Raw genomic sequence first — 20,296 nt, 5'->3', positions numbered from 1 at the left:
CACACTGCGTGGGCTTGGCTGTGAATTTGAAACCATCCCTCAAGGACTAATTTTCACTTAAATGAAGTACAAGCTGTAATGGAAGGAGTAGAGCGCTCTGTGCTTGCCGGGATGTGCAAAGACTGCGATCCCACCGAGAGATTCTGGTGACACAAATTGAGTGAGCAAAGCTTGAGTGATTTGTCAATGTCACTGAATCCTTGAAATGGAATTACAGTCTTAAACGTTCCCTTTTCAAGTATGTAATTTGTTACAATACATATAGAAATTCTCTAACATGAGAGACTTTTTATTTTGATGTGACTGGAGGAACGACGTTAAATTGAATTTGTGCTGAGTTAGCCACGCAGCATAATTTCACAATTTTATGTAGCAAAATTCTATGGATTTCTACCACTCAATAATAGAAAATTTTGCCTCTAGGAAATTTAAGAAGTCAGATATCCCACAAAATTAACTGAGGCAAACCTGTATGCTATAATACTGAAAACATCCATTCTTTCTCCTTCCACTGAAAGACTTGTCATATAACATGAGCTGCTTGGACTGCTGAGAACTGGATTTTTTAATTTTATGTTTTTTCCATGTAAGACCTGGATCAGCAGCTTGAAATTTGAGCTAAACCATTCAATTGAATAATTTTGTGCCCTTTGTATCTACTTCTTGCATTGTAATCTCCTCCATAGGAGTGTATTCAGGAGATGACTGTTTTTACTCTGGGTTCATTTTGAAAACCATGTCTCCATTTTCATCAGTTTAATAAAAAAAATAATTGAATTAAGCATTAATTAAAGCAGAAAGAAGCAAGTTCAGAGGGAGAGCAGTGTTTTTCTGGAACCTCTGCTAAGGGCATTGGATCCCATTTTGGAGAAGCGTGAGTCTGGTTCACACTGAAGAGATGAAGCAAGACCACAGAGATGCTCAGATATCACTGTACTGAAACCTTAGGAGTACTTTAAATATTTGGGAGATTGCTACCTTAATAGCTAGTTGTTTTGCCCACAGTAGAGGAATTATATGCTTCAGACATTTGATAGTTGTATTAATTGGTAATTTTAGCACTGCAAGTTTCTAAACTCAGACTTTATTTTACTAGAATACTGCTACTTTTATGTGCCTCATTTCTCCTCTGGGCTATGTGTGGCATTACCACTGGCAGGGTTTATAGCATCTGGGTGGGTAATCTACTATCTTACATTTCACTTTTTTACAGAAATTCTGAAGTTTGAAACATAAATCTTATGGTTTTAATACTGTAAGATAGGAAGGCTTTGGGCAGAGGCCTTGCTCAGATTTAATTTCTTTCTACACTGTTAGTTTCTGTGAATCATTTTTCCTGTCCAGTGCCCTTAGTAGTCCTGAAATGTTAAGCACTGTTATAACAGCCAAGGCTCAGCTTTAAATTCTCTGATTTGTGAAAGACAGATAATGATGGGTCTTGATGCTTGCAGTCTCTATTACTAATAGAGATTCTTGTGCAAGACCAGGGATAAGAGTTCTCACTGACAGGAAGCAAAGCTTCAGGGCTTTAGAAATCATCAGCCTCAAGATTTTTTGAGGGTCATGTTGGAAGACTCTTGCAATTTCAACTGAACAGCCACTTGACAGCCACCTAAAACAAATGCTATAAAACCATCAGGAGAGAACAACTGCATTCATCCAGTATTCATACAATCTGATACATATGCATAAAAAGATGTTTACAGTTTTCTGGGAGTCTCAAGATGAACATATTTTATTGTGTGTTCACCTCTTATAACCTCAGTCCTGGTTAGAGCAGAGACTAGAGCAACTGTAGGCAAGAATTTAAGCTGCATCTGAATAAAATTTTCCCCTCTGACTTGTTTTCTCATCAAGCCAGGTCATCATGTTGCTAATGGTATTGACAGGACAGCATATGGGGGTGCTGAGGCCTGCTTCTCCACCTTCATATGGTGGAAAGTAGTATGAGCTAGGCAATACCACAGGGCAGAAAATGTCCTAAATTTAAATAGTGGTAAGTATTTTGGAGATGTAAATTTAAAAAACAAAACAAACAAAACACCAAGATATGGCTTCAGCTAATTATTTTTACATGTAATCTTTATTAGGAGACTACCTTTCCTGGTTTGTGAAGCTCTCTTACCTCAAAAGGGGCAGGTGCACAAAATATTGCTGAAAAGCTCAGTGTCTGTGCTGTCTCCAAAATCCTTCCTCTAACAGAATCCTGAGTTCCTTCAGGTGACCAGGAAAAGCAGGTCCTTTGCACTGTAGTTAGATAGATAGATAGATAGACAGATAGAAATTATCTGTATCTGAAAGACATTCTTGGCTTGGCTGGTTTTACACTCCACCTCTTCTTCTAATGGCCAATTTTAAATCTTTTTCATAGAATTATAGAATTGCTTGTATTGGAAAGGACCTTTAAAATCATCAAGTCCAACCATTTAACCCAGAGCTGCCAAGCCCACCAAACCATGTCCCCAAGTGCCACATCTACTCAGCTTTTAAATCCCTGCAGGGGTGATGACTCCACCTCCGGTTCCAATGCTTGACAGCCCTTTCCATAAGAATTTTTTCCTAATTTACAACCTAAAGGTCTCCTGGAGGCCGTTCCAGAGGCCATTTCCTCTTGTCTATCAGTTGCTGCTTGGGAGAAGAGACCAGTGCCCATCTGGCTAGAACATCCTTTGAGGGAACTGTAGAGAGTGAAAAGAGTGGTAGAGAGTGAAAAAGCCTCTTTTTATCCAGGCTAAACACCCCCAGCTCCCTCAGCTGCTCCTCATCAGGTTTGTGCCCCAGATCCTTCCCCAGCTCAGTTGGTGTAGCTTATGCATTTTACTCATCTCATGCTTATTACAATATCCATCTATTAATTGCTGCTTTATGCTTTTTGTCAGCTGCAGGATGGAACACTTTGCTAGCAAAGCCATTTTTATGCTAACAGAAAACTCTGAATGGAGGTGCCAGGTAGCTACTGCTCTTCATGACAAGATTTTCTTTAATGTTATAATGGATGATCAAAGGGCCAGAGAAAATGAAGTAGCAGGTTTTTCTGATTTATACTACTTTAAAAGTTGTGTGTTTATTTCTTCTTAATATCATTAGAGTTTTTATGTCCTTCTGTTACCTGCTTTCTAATCTTACTGTTTTTCCTTGTGCTGCAGGGTCTGAGGGAGGAATGCATAAAGCTGAAAATGAGAGTTTTTGATCTGGAACAACAGAATCGAACTTTAAGTGTCCTTTTCCAGCAGAAAGTCAAACCAGCTTCTGACCTCCTCCTTCAGGTAGGAAATGGCCTTTGTAGGAAGCAAGCTATGAGCTTTGTATTTCTTAAAATTATAAAATACTTCTCTTCTTTCCAAGGCTGTGTCAGTAAGTGGGAAATGACAGTTGATAGATTTAATATATTAGAAGAATAACTGTTATCTGTACTCTGATCCCATTGAAACTGAAAATGTGTGCCAGTGAGCTCTGATATTGCATGGAAATCTGGAGAGAGGAGCACACCTGCAGAGTAACTTACTTTTTTAGATGATTCTTCTCTATGATAAATGGAATGATATGGGTTCATTATCCCTCTGCAGGGGAGAAGCTCGTATTCCTTAACATCCTGCTCAATGGTGAACAGTGTAATTTCCTGTGAGAAGACAGCCCATTTATTTAACTTTTGCCATATGTGATACTGTCCTGGTTTCAGCTAACTTGCAAGGCTTTAAGTACATCTTCACAGGCTTAGAGTGATTTTTTTTTGCCAATGTTTTATGGGGGGGATATAGCTGAGAAACCAATTGACCCATGTCTCACTCATTTGCCATTCTGGAATGCTAAGAGATGTTCCAATATCCTTCTTCATTTGGCAATGTCTGTTACTGTGAATGAACCCATCTCTTTGTCATCCTTTTGCAGAAGAATTGCTTTGCAGAAGTTCCAACAAATCCAACCATGAGCTAGGAGAACAGCAAATGAGAACTAATTGGAACTTGCAGGACATGTCAGCTACATAAGTGATATTAAATGTGTATCTTAAACCCTCACTGCTGTGCATCTGTAACTCAGAGGAAAATGTGGCTGTTGCTCTGTTGCACAACAGCTTAGGCTGCTGACTCTGCTCAGGGTGGGCTGGGTTTGTGCAGAAATACAGAAACCTAGCAAAAAGATGGATTTTGTGCAGAAACACAGAAACCTAGCACAGAGCTGGATTTTGTGCAGAAACACAGAAACCTAGCAAAAAGATGGATTTTGTGCAGAAACACAGAAACCTAGCACAGAGCTGGATTTTGTGCAGAAACACAGAAACCTAGCACAGAGCTGGGTTTGAGCAGAAACACAGAAACCTAGCACAGGACTGGGTGTGTGCAGAAACACAGAAACCTAGCAAAAAGATGGATTTTGTGCAGAAACACAGAAACATAGCACAGAGCTGGGTGTGTGCAGAAACACAGAAACCTAGCAGAGGGCTGAGTGTGTGCAGAAACACATCAGTCTGCTCACAGCTGATGGTAAAAGCAAGGGAATCTGCACACTGAGGGAAAATATTCTACTTACTGAGGAGCTCCAAAGCACAGGCAGGGTGGTGCCAGTCACCATCACAGGGATCTGGGTTCCTGAGTTTTCCTCAGGCTCTTGTTCCTCTCTTGCTTTTGTGTTGATTTGAATGCTGCTAGATCAGGTAGGTCAGGACCTCCTCTATCCTGGTTTCCTGTCCCTTGTCTCCTGCTTCCTTTTCTAGTTCATCCTTCACATACCACTGCACAGAGGTCTGATTTATATACACACATACATAAATAAATTATATTAATATTAATGTTGTATATTAATATTATATATTACAATTAATGTTTTATATAAATAAATATAAATAAATATAAATAAATACAAAACTATAAAACTATAAATATAAATATATATATGTATATATCCATTCACCGTTTTGACACATCCACCACAGCATGGATATTCATTGCTCTCTTCTGCTTCTGACAATCTCATCAGCTGCTCCTTTCTCCTGGTTTGGGGTGGTTTTTCATTCATTTTCCTGTTTCCTGTAAATCAGACCCCCCTGCACAGAGGTCTGATTTATATGCATATATATGTATATATAAATATATTAATATTAATGTTGTATATTATAATTAATAATATATATTACAATTAATGTTTTATATATAAATGTATTTATATATTTATATATTTATATATTTATATATTTATATATTTATATTTATATATTTATATATTTATCCATTCACCGTTTTGATACATCCACCACAACATGGATCTTCACTGCTCCCTTCTGCTTTTGACAATCTCATCAGCTGCTCCTTCCTCCCAGTTTGGGGTGATTTTTTCTTTCTTTTTCCCGTTTCCAAAGGGTCTGACTCCCCAGCTGATGTCAGTTTGGGGTTGGATTGCACAGAAGTCACATGCTGCACATTCCTTATTGCAGATGCAGTTCCTATTCCCAGTTCCTTGTGTGGCAACAATAAAACCAGGTTATTCTGGGAATGCTACAGAAGTGTTGGATAGCATCTGAAAAGTGGGATCAACACTTTGACTTGAGATCCTTGAGACTGGATTGTGCAGCAGCTCTGAAAAAAAGTTGAAAGAATGAACCTGCACCAGGTGGAAGAAAGAACCAAATGATCTAACACATTTCCCTGAGGGATTAAAATTATTTTACATCATTGTTCTTGCACAGTTTGGCAGGAACAAATGTACATAGATTTTCTTTTCCCCCTTTTCGCTTGATTTGTCATTACTGGCTGAGGACAAAAGGGAATTAAGTTCATTCAGAAAGTCCAGATCTCCCTGGAGCAGAATTTGCTGCTATGTCTGTTCTCTTGCTATCAAAAGGTTTTAACTCACTAGGTGAAAAAAAAAAAAAACAGAGAACAAGTGGCAGTGTGTGTTAGAAAAGGAAGAACTTCTGCTGAAACTCTTCATATGTCCTTTTTTACAAAAAAAAAAAAAAAAATCCAAACCAAAGGGGAAGTATGTGAGTTTACAGAATTTTAATTGTCCTCTAATTATACTCCAGACTCGAATAAATGACATGTAGATTGTTATCTTGCTGTCTGAAATACAACTTCTGAAGAAGGATGTTTTGTTAGGACTGAAACTGAGCAAATACTGTTGTGTGCCTGCATAAAATTAAAGAAAAGTTTGCATTATGTCTTCTTGGAGGTGCACACAGCCCAGGTTTAGAGCAGGAGGTAAATATTGGTTCAAATGTGTCACTCTACAGGAAAGTTATAAATACATGCTTAAGGACATTCCTGTTGGATCATAACCCCAATCAAGGGAATGGGCAAATTCTGCTAACTGGGGTGGGGGCATGGGGTGTTCTCACCTTTCCTGTACCCCCTAATACAACACAGTTCAATTTTATTTAATGCTGATCTCGTCCTAGGACTAGCCACACTCTGCAAAACTACAAATTTTGAAGAATGCCATGGTAGAGGGCACAAGCTAAAAATAAGTAATATTAGCTACTTTTTCTGCATATCAAATCCTATGATTTCATTGTATACTAGCATAAAATTATTCCATATTTGACATGAGGAGACCCTTGTATTACAGAGTAAGCTTATTTTTAAACTGTAAACATTTTGACTTCTCAAATTTCAAGATAAATATTTTAAAACATAATTTAAAGGTAAGTGTAGATTTCACCATTGCCCTAGGTTTTTGTGTGTATGATTGCAAGCACATAATTCATGATTGATATGTCTTAGATATCAGATCATTCACTTTTTTTTTCTAATGAAAGGATTGGTACAAATGTTTTAAATTGCACTGTGTTGGTTTTGCTCATGCTTCTCACACAGTTCAAAAGAAACACTCATTTTGCTATCAATTAAAAAAAAAATTAAATTCATGTAGTACAGTTTCTATGACTGCCTCAGGAATCTTGCACTGTAGAAAAGGTGTTAAAAATGTTACTTTTTCATGCATTTACAAAAACTGTAAGTGCTTAGGAAGTTGAAACCCCTAATTTGAAGCAATGTGTGTTGAGTTTGTGATTGTGTGTGTTGCCATGCAAGTTCTCTGCTCCCAGGAATTTTGGTGTGCTTACTGCCTGCAGGGAGGGACACAGATGCTGTCTCATTCCTGTCATGAAAAGATAAGTAATGCAGTCTCTGATGCAAAATTTTAGCAGGATAAAAAGACAATTCAACCTTTTTTCTCTTCACCTCTGATATTGTAGACAGTTTTAAGAGCTACCCACCCTTTCTTTCTGGGGGCATTCTTTGTAGCTGAAGTGTGTGATTTACAGAGGCAGTACTAGAATAGATAAGTAAGGAGAAGGCTGATTACCTTTTTTTTTCATTATTGTTATTTTATAATACTCTGAAACAGCTTTTTTAAAATTATGAAGCCTTGGAAAAGTGTTTTGTGTAGCATCATCTGAGAAAGAGCAATAGTTATATTTAAAACCTAGCACAAAAGAGCAGATTCTGCCAAACCAGCCCTCATTTTCCTCTGTTAATGTGGTTGCTTAAAAGATATTAAATTCTGCCTGTCATAGCAAGAGGGGCTGGGAAAGAAAACCAGGAGCTCCATTTTAGTGACCCACCTTGTTGTTCATCTGCAAGTGGGACAAAGAGCTGGGGATAATAGTCAAAGATTTAAAACTGAGTAGAAGAAAACCAATTAGAAGTGAAGAGAGAAATCCGTGGATGCTGAAAGGAATAAGAGAGGGATCAGGGGTCGCCTTCTTATAAATATCCCTTTTTAAAAAAATTCTAATATCATGTAGTTCAGTTTACATAAATTCAAGATGTTTGCTAGATGAATTGTTCCCATGGGAGAAGGCTTGCTTTCATTTTTCACCCAGAAATTTGTTGTCACGAGGATTTCTAATAAACCGTGCAGGATTTTTCAGTGGAAAGGGATAAAAAAGTGGCAAGCAGCAAAATTTATTGAGTTGATTTATTTGATTAAATAAGCAATAAAATTTTCATAGTTGGGAAAGTATAAGATAATATTTCTAATCATAAGATTTACAATATCCCTGATCTTAAACTATATTTTCATTGCCATTTTATTTCCATCATAAAAATTCTACTTTATCAACCCCGGAACCAAGCAGGGAGGTTTCCTGAAGCATTTATTTTCTTCTTGTGTTTCTCTGGCTGAATTACTTATATTTATTACCCATGGACCATCCACACTGTTTAATTTCACACCTAAAATTTTGCCTCAAATTCTGCAGCACAGAGTGGTGAATTCTCAGGTGGTCAAAGTAAATTATAATTACTTTGTGATGACTCCATTGGTAAAAAACTTGATGTACAAGACAGAGTGTGGCCATGCAGGCTGTGATGGAGCCTTGCACAGCTTAGCAGGAAGGGGTAAATTGCACCAAAGACATTATTATATATGGGAGGAAGAAGAGGGCACTTAAAAGCCCTAAGAGCTGCCAGAAGGAGATGGAATGTCTGGGCTCAGAGCCTGACCTCTGGTGCAGCCATCGTTAGGGATGATGAGGTCTGAATGCAGGGGGTTAAAAGTGAAGTTGCATTGCTTTACAGCAATGAGATCTGTGTAACATCTAAGTGTTTCAGAGAGTAGGTGTGTTTGAGGGTTGGAAATGAAACCTAAAGGTGTCACACACTGTTAGGGAGCAGTTTGTCAGCATTCCAAGGTACATTTCAGTGTTGCTTTAGGCTGGGCAGCAGTAGGATTTCCTTCTCGCAGAAGTCAGGTGCCTGCAGGCTCTCAGGGGAGCAGGCAGACTTGATACCAAATCAGCAAATTGTTTTTCAAGTTGTGAAAGTCCTGCAGCTGACCTGCTTATTTGCTTATTTCACATTTATTCCTCTGTATCCATCAGATTGTCAGGGCACTCCTTTCTGCAAATCTTCAGGAAAGTTCCAGCTCCACAACAAACTCTGTCCTTTTCTCCTCTGTAAACATATCAACATAAATAAGTTGTGGCAGCATCTGTAGTGAATATTTCCTTACTCAAATCAGGACTGGTGACTTGAAGGAGAAATTAATCCCAGATCTGCTAATTTCTTCAGCAGTAATTAAATACTTCTTGCAAGTTAAGACAATCTCCAGGGCTGTATCAACAGGGAAGAAGTTGATCACTTAAATGTAAAGCATGTTTGAGATATATTAAGTTTAAAATAGTACATTAACCTTTATCCAAGAATTACATTGCTATCAGAACCCCTTTTAAGATGTGTAAGAGTGGATTTTATTCTATTTATGGTGCTCAAAAGATTTCAGGCTGTTGCCCTGCTGGATTAATCCTGCAGGTCAAAGCTACCAAAGTGCACAGTGACAGTCATGGAGATCCTGCCCCAGGGTCTTCATCAGCCTCCAGCCTTGCAGCCATGAGAAATTGTAAGAATGCTTCTGTATATCAGGAATCAGGACAGTGATCTAGAATGGAACACTCAATTTTTTGGAGACTTTTAACAACAAATTAAAGAAAATTCTTCATGTGAGGATGGTGATGTCATTATTTCCAATCTTGCATTAACTCAGTATACTGTTATCTAATTACTGTTTGTTCCATGTCCTCACTCACCAATAATATCTGAGAAGACAGAAATATAAAACTTTGAATGTCTGTATTTCATCTCAGCTTAAATCATCAACACGTAATAATACATTATAAACCATATTTATTACTTGTCCTGTTTGCAGCTCCAAATATATGCTGGAGAAATATTACAGAGATAAAACATTTAGGAGAGCCAATTGGTTAGATAAAAGGGTGACCAAAAAATCAGTGATGAGGGAAAGAAAGGAAACATCCCCCTTATGGAGAAACTCAACCTCATCTCCCTAAACCATATAATGTAGTTTTTAATGCTCAGCAGCAGCAGAACAATACCTGAAAGAATTTGGTGGTGTATCTGACATGCAGCCAGCCCTGGAAGGAGCTCCCAGATAGGCACGCTGATAAAGGAACACAAAAATGTTTGTTAGAGATGGTGAAATGAGAGGAGAGGTAGGGCAAGATCCCTCACAACAGATCACAGTGAGAGGGTCAGTGGAGAAAGTATTTTAGTATGAGGAGCTTAGATGAACCAACCTGATAGTCCTGCTCCATCAGTAATTTGTGTTTTGGTGATTTACCTTCTTGTCAGACTGCTGTCCCTTACTTCAGCAATTCAATTCCTACCAATTTGCTCTCAAACAAAATCAAAGCATTAACTTAAGCTCCGAGGGCATGTAGATCTGATGAGAATGATAATGCATTTAAGAGAAAATTACCCCCAGCTGTTCAGCATTCCTCTGTCCAAGTATTTTAACCAGCCTGGAGAGGTTCCACAGAAAACCAATGTCAACACAAACATGACATTCTGTGATACAATTTTAAATAGATAAATTTCAGTTACTGAGTCTAAAAATGAGCCATTTCCATTATCCTGATAAAAATAAATTGCTACAGCTGTAGCAAAACCAGCAAATCAAATGAGCAAATAATCTTCAGGAAAGCCACAAGTGATCCTTGGTGAAGTATTTATGAATGATTTTGACTGAGGAGAGCAATATTTTTCAAGTTTTGAAGAAATGTGAAGGCATTATTCAAGAGCAAAGAGAGTAAGCACATGTCAGGAGAATGGTGGGGCTGTACTGATGTGACAGGCCTGGACAACAAAAGTGAGATTTTGCTGCCAGTTTTTAGACAAAGAAAAATAAGCAACTGACACTGAGTCAACCAACAATTTTTCTTTATTCTATGCATAGATTTTTATTATCAGTGATGAGCCACCTGATGGCAGGAATCCAATATGGCATTTGGAACCCTAAGCAAGTATGTGGACAGAGTAATTAAGTCCAAGAATATTGTTCATGTTTTTTTCCTTCATTCCAGGTATTCCATATGGAAATAAATTTTAAAAAGGAAGAAATTCCACAATAGGAAAGAATATTGCTGTAATCCTTTCCAAACCTTTCCAAACCTGTGCTTCCCTCTTAATAAACATTAAAAAGACATGCTTTTTTATTCCATGCAGTTATATTTAACCTACAGTAATGCTGAAATTGTGGCTGCTCTTTCAGCCTGCTCTGTTTGTTAAATATATTAACAAGATTTATTAGCAACTTTCCATGTGAATCCCTCCATAAATGGTCAAGTGTAAGTACAGAGGCTGCTTAGAGGCTAGTTGTGAACTTTGTGAAAACTCTGAGTTACTCATATGTTTCTGTTTTGCAGTTTGCAATTTATTTATTTTAATATATAGTTGTTGTATTTAAGCCAAGAGTCGCTCATTTCCTTTCTAAATGGAAAAAAAAAATCATAGACATTCTGATAGCAAAAATTAGCATGGATTTGTTCCAATGTCATCACAGTGTGTGATGTGGTACCTACAAGCCACATGTTACATATAAAAGTGCAAGTTCATATCATCAGGTCAGCTTTTAGAGCCTCCCCCCTTTTGGATTTCATAGTGGAATAAAATAGTAACCTCTGCAAATCCTGCTTAAATGTGTGCTCAAACAACAGGTGTGCAGATAATTGTTTTCTCATCATGGTGCCTATTTCACACTCTGTAACTCTCAAATGGAATAGCAAAAGAATGTATAAAATTAATTCCAAGATTTAAAGGACTCTGTCTTGTGACAAAATGGGAATCTATTGAAATTCTAAAGCACTACAGAATTATAACCTTTATTATTATAGATCTATGATTTTCCTTTTATTGTGCTAATGGAGCCAAGTATGTAGTTCATTTTTATTTTCTTAAAACTTTGAGATTTAAAGAAAGGATAACTGTGCAAAAGCATATATGAAACAAATAATAGATGATGAATTTCATCTGTTATTACACTCAATACATATAAAACCTCATTCATATTTTACTTTATTACTGTGGTTTTGTTACTGTTATTTAAGTGCAGTGGCACTTTGAAGATGTGAAGCAATACAGAATCATGGCTCTTTTTACTGAGAAGTAGGTGTGCCAGTAAGTGATCTGCTTCATAACATTTCAACTGTTCAGATTATATCAGGCCAGAGTGAATTGCTAGTAATGTAAAATTACACATTCCATCAAATGAAACAAACTAACATTATGCTAAGTGGGTTGAAGCACATAAGGTTACTCAATAGGTATTTTCTGTTGCCATCTGTTATGGAAAAAAATAATTTTCCTCTGATATACTTTATATTTTTTATATATTTTTACAGATACTGCCCATAGAAGAAAGGGTTGATAATTAGAATAAAATGTTACTCATAATGAATCATAAAACACCTAAGGAACCAACCCCATCTTTTAGTATTGAATTTCACTAATGCTCTCCTTTGTTTCCCAAATGACCTATCTTCTTTAATGATAGTTTGGATACTGGTAAGATTCAAATTCTCATCCAAAGGCCGTGGCACTATTGACTAAATCTCTGTTGATTCGCTGAGAATGTGAAATACTGTATTGCAAGATAAAATCAGCACGAGGTGCTCAGTGAAACTGAAGAGTCCATTAGTGCCTTAACTCTTAAATTACCATCTGTAATCTCTCTTGATAAGGACGAGCTGAAAGGAAAAGTTACCTTTGTCATTAAATCTTTAACAATGTGATATTGACAGCCTGGAGATTTTCTGTATTTTTAGCATCTTCAGACTGCATCCCTGCTCCTTTCTTTCTCTAGATGTGAGCAGGCTGTGTTCCATTAGTCACCAGGCAGTGTCTGGGTGCAGGAAGGGGCAGTGATTTGTCTGTGTCCTGTGTGCATCACAAGGGCATCTTCCACATTATGAATTAAACTCCATCTTACTGCATTAGAAGTATGGAAAACAGACTGCCAAAGTGATGGCATCATGAATTAATAGCAGTGCTTTAAAAAAAAATCTCAAACATACTCCTACTCTTCAGCTCATCTCTTCACTCCTCAGCTCATACTCATACTCATACTCTTCACTCCTCAGCTCATACAATTTCAGAAATGAGCTATTTAATTTTGTAGTGTTTTGGTCCTAAATTTTTATATTCAGTTATATTTTAAAAGCAGAAATGCACAATCATTTTTTAAAATTTCTGTTATTTACTATTAACTGTTTTTCTCTAAATAAGCCTTGTGTACTTTTCCTGTACAGTAGATGCAGGCGCAGACACAGAACTAGGCACAATTATTATGAATTATAGATGCTGCAAGTGTGAGCATGAATCAGAGATTAGCACTGTGTTTTAGAGACTCACTTAGATTTATTTGACTAAATGATCTCTAGGAGATCTTGACAATAATTAGAAATATGGGTGTACTCTGCCCTGTCACCTGGTACTTGCTCCTGGGGGAATAACAAATGAAATAACCTTTCATTTAGGTCTTCAGGTCCTTCATTCACATGGGACCAGACTTTCAAGAGCTCATGCATTGTGCTGAGCTCTTGTAAAAATCTAGCTACTGCCAAAATGGGAGCTGATCCTTTAGAAATTCCTGTATAATACCTCCTTAAGCCCTGCTTTTATCCACAGTGAGAAAGGGATCAATTCACAAGGGCACAGGTTCCTAGGCAGGGGCTGGCTGGCACAGCTTCTCCTCAGCAGAGACAGCTGCTGAGAGGTTTGCAGCTTTGAACCACCTGAGCCAGAGGTAAAACTCCCAACCTGGGCCAGGAGAGGGGATTTTCGCATGCCAGCCCTGCCAAGGGCAGTTTAGGTCCTAAATAATGCTTGTAGGATATGGAGCCTTTCCTTCCAGGAGCTGTCACTGGCATTTTACATCTCTTGGTTCTCCTGCTGGCTGGGGCATTGGGAGGGAGGTGCAGATGAGCATGGGCAGTGCAGGCTGTGTCCTCAGGCCATCCATGTCCCCTCCTTGCTGGTACCAGCACCAGCTCTCCCTCCTCACCTGGGCTTCAGCCTTACCTGGCCTGCATGGCCAGCCTGCCTGGTGCTGAGGTCATTCCGAGGTTTCTCATCCTTTCAGAGTAGGCTGGTAGAATTCCAGAAGGGTACAGCCAAGGTTTGAGCTGCTTGTTGAGATCATCAAGTCTCCAGAGTTGTGCTGGGTCCTACACACGCCTGAGATTTTGGTGTTATCAGGATAAACCTTGAAGAACTTGAAGTGCCATCTGGAGGTCTTGTGGTCAGATTTGGGACTTCCAAGAATGAAATACTGTCACAGATGTGTTTTATGAAAAATCCTTTCTTTAAGATTTTTCCTCCTGAGAAGCTGAGAGGCCTCAGGAACAAAATGTAAACATTGATTATCTGCTGCTGTGGAATGCAACAGGTGCATCTGTGATTGGTCTCATGTGGTTGTTTCTAATTAATGGCCAATCACAGGGAGCTGGCTCGGACTCTCTGTCTTAGACACAACCTCTTGTTATCATTCCTTCTTTTTCTATTCTTAGCTAGCCTTCTGATGAAATCCTTTCTTCTATTCTTTTAGTATAGTTTTAATGTAATATATATCATAAAATAATAAATCAGCCTTCTGAAACATGGAGTCAGATCCTCATCTCTTCCCTCTTCCTTGGACCCCTGTGAACACCGTCACAAAATCCCACTGGAAATGCACATTTATGACCATCTAGAAGCTTTATTTCTGAAAAGGAGTAGAAGTTTGGGAAGCCTATGGGGTAATTCCTGTCCTGGCAGAAATTCTTTTCTTTTCATTTCAGTAGGAGAAGTGAAGCCAATCATTCCTACCAGCTGGGAATCTACCCACTTATTCTTTCTAAATCATGCTTTTAACTAAGTGCTTTGAGGAAAAGGAATAGAATCAAGTACCTTGTATCCAGGTATTCAAAAAAAAAGTCTCTTCTTATTAGAAATTATTCTGTCAGAGACATAAACAATGCATTAGAGTTGGAGAGAAAATAAGTATGTAAAAGGCTTAAACTAACAATAAAAGTAGTTCTTGCAACTCTCCTCCTACTTTTAAACTCCTTTCAATCCACACGACATTTCAGCAGTATTACACACACCAAAAAAGAAAAAAAAAAGAAAAAAAAAAGGAGGGGGGAGGAATGAAATAACTTTTTAATGCATAATACTGAGGCAAGGAAAATATGGCTTGTTCAACATTAACCTTGACAAATTTGTGCTCTTGTCATTTAAATGAATGAACCTTTCCAGTGCCTAGATTGCTGGACCTTGGAAAACAGCAGTGAGGAAGGATTGTAAAAACAATGCCCATCTCTTTTTAAGTTTTTTCTTTTTTTGAGTAAATGAATGATTTCAGTGAAATCCAAATAAGGATGAATCTGCTCACTTGAATCCCCCGTTCACAGCCAATGAACTTCCCTGTGAAACAGAGCTTGCCCTCCTGGCTTGCCAGGTATTGATCTAAAACATCTTCCTGAGCCTTCTCTCTCTCCTTTTCCTCCTACAGGCAAAAGGTTAGTGTTAGATAATAGTATTAATTTTCCAGACATCTGCACATGTTTTAATAGCCTTTAGAAGGTTTGAAATGGTTTCTGTTTGACCACCACAGGGCTAAAATGCCATTAAGGCTTAGACTGTAGCAATACATAACAATCATAGCCCTGTAGTTCAACCTGGCAATAAAAAAGCTAATTTATTTTATCGGAGATTTAAATTAATGTGATGAACTCCTCTCTCAACAGGAGCTGTAACACCACTCTCACTAAAAATACCATGTCCCTGCATCTTTTCAAAACCAGATAAAGCACTTGTGACAAACCTTGTGTATGTATTGTGTGTGCTATTTTGGAGTGTTTGCACGTGTGTTTGTGTGTCCATATAAAACTCCTACTGTTCCTGAGACCATTTCTATTTTTCTGTTATATCTTCATTCTCTTTTCTTCTGTCATCTGGCTCGTAGGCTCAGCAAGAAGAAAGTGATTAATAAGGCAGCCTCCTGTGTTAGCATTGGGGTTTGTTTAACACCTTGAGAACTGGAATTTCCTTGTGGACAGAAATTTCTGCTGCTTAGGTAAATTCAGTTGAAAATAGTGTTTAAAGCAGACCTATGCATTTAACTAGGACATTTTTTGAAAATCTGTGAAAGAAAAAGACTTCAGACAGTTATCATTTCCAGCTTTATGCCAGAGGAAAGCTTCAGCTTATCCCATTATGGAGTGATAAAGCAGCATCTGATGGCAGCAGCTTCTGTGATAAAATGATCATGGCAGCACTGAGAACGAATCTAATAAGGGAATTGATCTGTAGATTCCAATTCTGGTAGAGCCAACATTGATCAACATAAATGTCAATAAGAAAATCTCACTGAGGTCTGCCTAATTCTTTTAGATTATTTTGGGGCATAGTCAGAAAGTGAATGTGAAAATGGATTTTAAACTGTAGGAATTACAAAAGGCAATGACCAATGTTATGTTGTGCCTGGAATATCACTGGCTGTCATTGTATGAAATTCTGGAATTAGTGAGTATCTTTTAATCATAAAAGGATTGATAAAGCAATAACTGTTGCAAAAGTGAGCCTTTTCTCCTGTGTTTTTATATTAAAGCATTTCTTAAATACACTGAAATAATAAAACACCAGCCCACCTTTTTACTGCTGAAGCATAGATAGCATGTGTAGGACATGCCAGAAAAGATTAATGGAATAGTTCTTCACTGTTGCAGGAATTCAGTATAAAGTTGTTTCTGAGTATAAAGTATAAATTCAGTATAATGTTGTTCTTTCTGGCAACGCTGAAGTGTTAAAAACAAAATGGTTTTGTTTGTGGGCAGTGTAACAGCAGCAGGTGTCAGGATGTGCAGAATGTGCCCTTCACTCTTTGGTGCTGCCATAATTCACAGCACCTTCGTGGTGCTGGCCCTCGTTTAGCACAGTGGAACTGACACACTGAGCAGTGCTAGATCAATGGGAAGACATTTAGAAAAATAAGAGACAAAATACAAAGATGTACCTAATAAAAGGCTCCTCTCCTGCACATAATATTGTCACAGTACGGCTGTTTCACCATTCTCCAAGGAGTCTTCCATTTGCAAGCTTGTTGAGAACATTTTTTCATTAATTATTCACGTTCTGAGTAGCTGATTACTGGGTCATTGATGTAAACTGTTGACTTTACAGTAATTACAAACCACAGGGAACTTTATACATGCATTTTCCTAAGAAATTAAATTAGCTCATTTTCTTATTACTCCAATATTTACAGACTCCTACCATAGTGCTATTAAAATGAGAAAAACACTTTGGAATCTCAGAGCTTGAAAACACTGATAGACATATAAAATGAAAAACAGGATCAGAAGGGATTACTTTGTGTCTTTTAATGTAACTTTTATTTAAAGCAGTTTATAAAAGTTAATAAAACTATGGATTTGGAACAGGAGTAATTTTAGCCTTACAATAATGTTGTCAACTCTCTGAAGAATACAGAGAGATTATGCTATTGGTGTTTGTACATCAAATGCCTGCTTAATACCTCCCAACTTATACCCTAGAATATAAATTTCCAGCCTTTGGAGTTACTTTGGGTCTAATTCACTGAGTTTTGCCATCTCTGGATCTCTCAATAGTAATAGAGAGATGCAAGCTTGGAAACTCTGCAAACAAATCAAACTTTGTTTTACTTTCTGTGCTGGAATTGCCTTGTTAGCAGGATTTTCTGATGTTGTTTTAGCACCCTAATCTTCCATACAAATGTTTCTAGTATCATATCCTTCTACTTTGTCTTGGATGTTTCCTTAGTCTCAATAAACTCACCCAGAGGATTTGCCAGCAAACTGAGAACCCCCTGTTAATTCTGGAGTTGGATTTAAAGTCTTGCATCTTCTGTAAAGGCTTTTTAGAAAAGTGTGCCTGGTAGGGGGGAAAAACAACAAAAACAGATGGAAAATACCAAATTAGAACTTTCATGAAAGTTTTTTATTAGATTAATGGAAAATTTAGATCCGCAGACTTGAAATTTAAGGGCTAGCTAAAAGCTTCTTTTTTTTTTTTTTCAATTTTGTACTAAGAACTCATTTAGCTTACTGAAATGCATTTTAAAGCTAATCCTTTAATATTCACTTATGTATAGCACATCCTCCTATCACCACTGAGCAATGCTGCACTTTTGTGATTGTCTCCTGTATTTTAAAGAGCTGAGGGTAGGATCAATAAAAGTCTCCAACTTTAAGAGTTATCCTGGGGCTCACCTACTGTGTGTTAACCCTTTCCTCCCACCAAAAATACCCTGTAGCAACTCTGTATAATAACCCTGTAGCAGCAGAGAAATAGAAAAGCTCACTGAGTGTGGTGCATTGCATTTACAATCAGAAGTGGGATGTTCCTGCCTGTGCAGAGCTTTATTTATTGCTTTAAGAGGTCTAAGTGATGAGCATCTAATTATTTTGTATAAGAGAGAAGCATTTTAAATGGTCAAAGGGTGTTAGTTTTTCACTCCAGTTTTAGCCCCTGTCCTGTAAATGGTTAAACATGGCCCAACATTAAGAGAAAGAATAATTTTCATACAATTGTGGACTGGTTTGTGTTGGAAGTGACCTAAAAGCTCATCTCTTTCCAACCTCCCTGCCATGGACAAGGATACCATTCACTAGACCTGGTTTTCATTTACTAAACAGTGTTAGCCATGAAATTCTGCCTATAGGAAGTGAATAGTAGGAAATAATTCTGAATTTTCTATTAAATAGATAACTTCCACAGCTGAAAATAATTATTATGCTTTTGGTTTTGTGATACCAATTATATACAATAACACATCAGGCATTTCTGCGTGTACACAGTGTGTCGTTGCAAGTGTATTTCTTATGTTGGTGATTATTAGAATTTAAAAATTGGAAGCATCTTCTTGCAGCTTTCACTTTTGCTTCATATTTGACTGGTTTTTGTTGACAACCACTTGTTCTGCTCTCTTTAGAATGCAAAATTTCCATATGTCAAAATAATATATTCCAAAGTCTTATTTGTCTAAAGGAAAAGTTGATTTCTACTTTTGAAGGTTTTATTATTTTTTGCTTAACTATACTTAATTTTCTCATTAATTCCAGAATATTTAGTGGATGAGAAGTTCACACTTTGTTTTTTGAACAGTGCATGTTCTACTGTAGGTAACTTTTGGTGGGATAGGTGAAGGATGTTCTCATCTCCAGCTGAACCTCCCCTCTGAAATGTATCCAAGGACTGCAAAAATCAATTATTTTGTTTAATGAAAGATTATGCTTCTACATAAAGTGATAAAATAGAAATACTTTGCCTAATAATATTTTTTCCTTCTGTGCCCTAGTGCCTTTATGGTGCAGTGGAAATGAGAAGGTTTTCCCTGCCAGCCCAATTTCAGTGGCTGGGTACAGAGGGAAGCAGGCCAGAATGTGCCTGCTCAGGTTTGTGATGCCCTGAAAAACAGCAAAGACAGGAGAGGGCCACATGCACCAAACATTTACAGCTCTGGCATGGAGCAGCAGGATGAAAATGTCTCTCGGTATCTAGAGAGAGAATTTTGTGAATGATAGACTTTGGCTCATGTGAGAGAAGCAAAGCAAATTGATTTAATAGCAATTAACTCATCCAATATTGGAGAGCTGTGTACTCTTTGGCATAATTCATTGAAAATTGTTCTGGCAATGCTGCAGACCATTAGATGTTTAAAAAGGAGATGGGAGCTGATAGATATTCTGCAGAGACAGAGTCAGGAGGCACAATGGTTGGGGGAGTCTCTGTGATATTGCCTTGTGCCAGCAGTAAGTAGCTTTCTTTTATCTTCCTAGAAAGTCTTAATAAGAATACTGCTGGGGGAGGGGAACTGGCCTGCTGGCTGATGGATTGGTTATCTGCCTGCCAGATAATTGTATTTCCTATTGCACTTGATAGAATAGGTCTCCACCTAAATTATCAATTACTTTGTTTTTATTTTTCATGTGGGTTACAGGAGTTAATCTTGGCATTGAACCACAAAGGGCACTGCCTTTTCTGCATCATCTCACAGGTGGAGGAGGAGCTTTGCTGCTGTTGGGCACAGGCACCTGCAGAGAAGTGCCCTCTGTTCTGCCTTGGCCTCTCAGCATCCCCATTCTGGAGAGATATGGGTCCAGTCAAGCTAAGATGTAACGAAGATTTTACTCCATACCTGCCCTGTATTACTCATTACAGAGTAATTTCCAAGGAAGTTGGCCCATTCCATGCTGCATTCAGTCCCATGTGGATTTTCAGGTCTGCAGCCCAGTGATCCTGATGCTTTTCTGTTTCCAGAAGGGTCCAGGCACTCCCCAGCGCCTCTAGTATTGCTCATTTCCCCCTTATCATTGTATAGGGCACCAAGAAATGGGGCAGATAGCTTGGATTGATGGTTGTAACTCCTCAGTTTCATAGTGAAGCATTCATTTAAACTGATGTGGTCTCTTCCATGGAAGTCATTCTGTGCAGTGGCTGCCTCTTGTTGCCGTGTGTCACGATAGCATCAGCAGTGATTT

General features: G+C 37.9%; 1 protein-coding gene across 1 annotated transcript in view; it reads left to right on the top strand.

Moving 5' to 3' along the window:
- NCKAP5 (NCK associated protein 5) overlaps window positions 1-20,296 on the top strand; it is a 369,194-nt gene that overhangs the window by 284,388 nt on the left and 64,510 nt on the right. The window contains exon 10 of the mRNA XM_054278273.1: window positions 3,147-3,266. Within this exon, the coding sequence (XP_054134248.1) occupies window positions 3,147-3,266 (120 nt within the window). The remainder of the gene's footprint in view (window positions 1-3,146; window positions 3,267-20,296) is intronic.

Source organism: Melozone crissalis, unplaced genomic scaffold (genome assembly GCF_028551555.1).
Source record: "Melozone crissalis strain CALT ecotype California unplaced genomic scaffold, PUWL_Pcris_2 ptg000023l_1, whole genome shotgun sequence".
NCBI classification, from domain to species: Eukaryota; Metazoa; Chordata; class Aves; order Passeriformes; family Passerellidae; genus Melozone; species Melozone crissalis.
The sequence above is the reverse complement of the archived record's forward strand: the minus strand, read 5'-3'. Positions and strand labels throughout refer to the sequence as shown.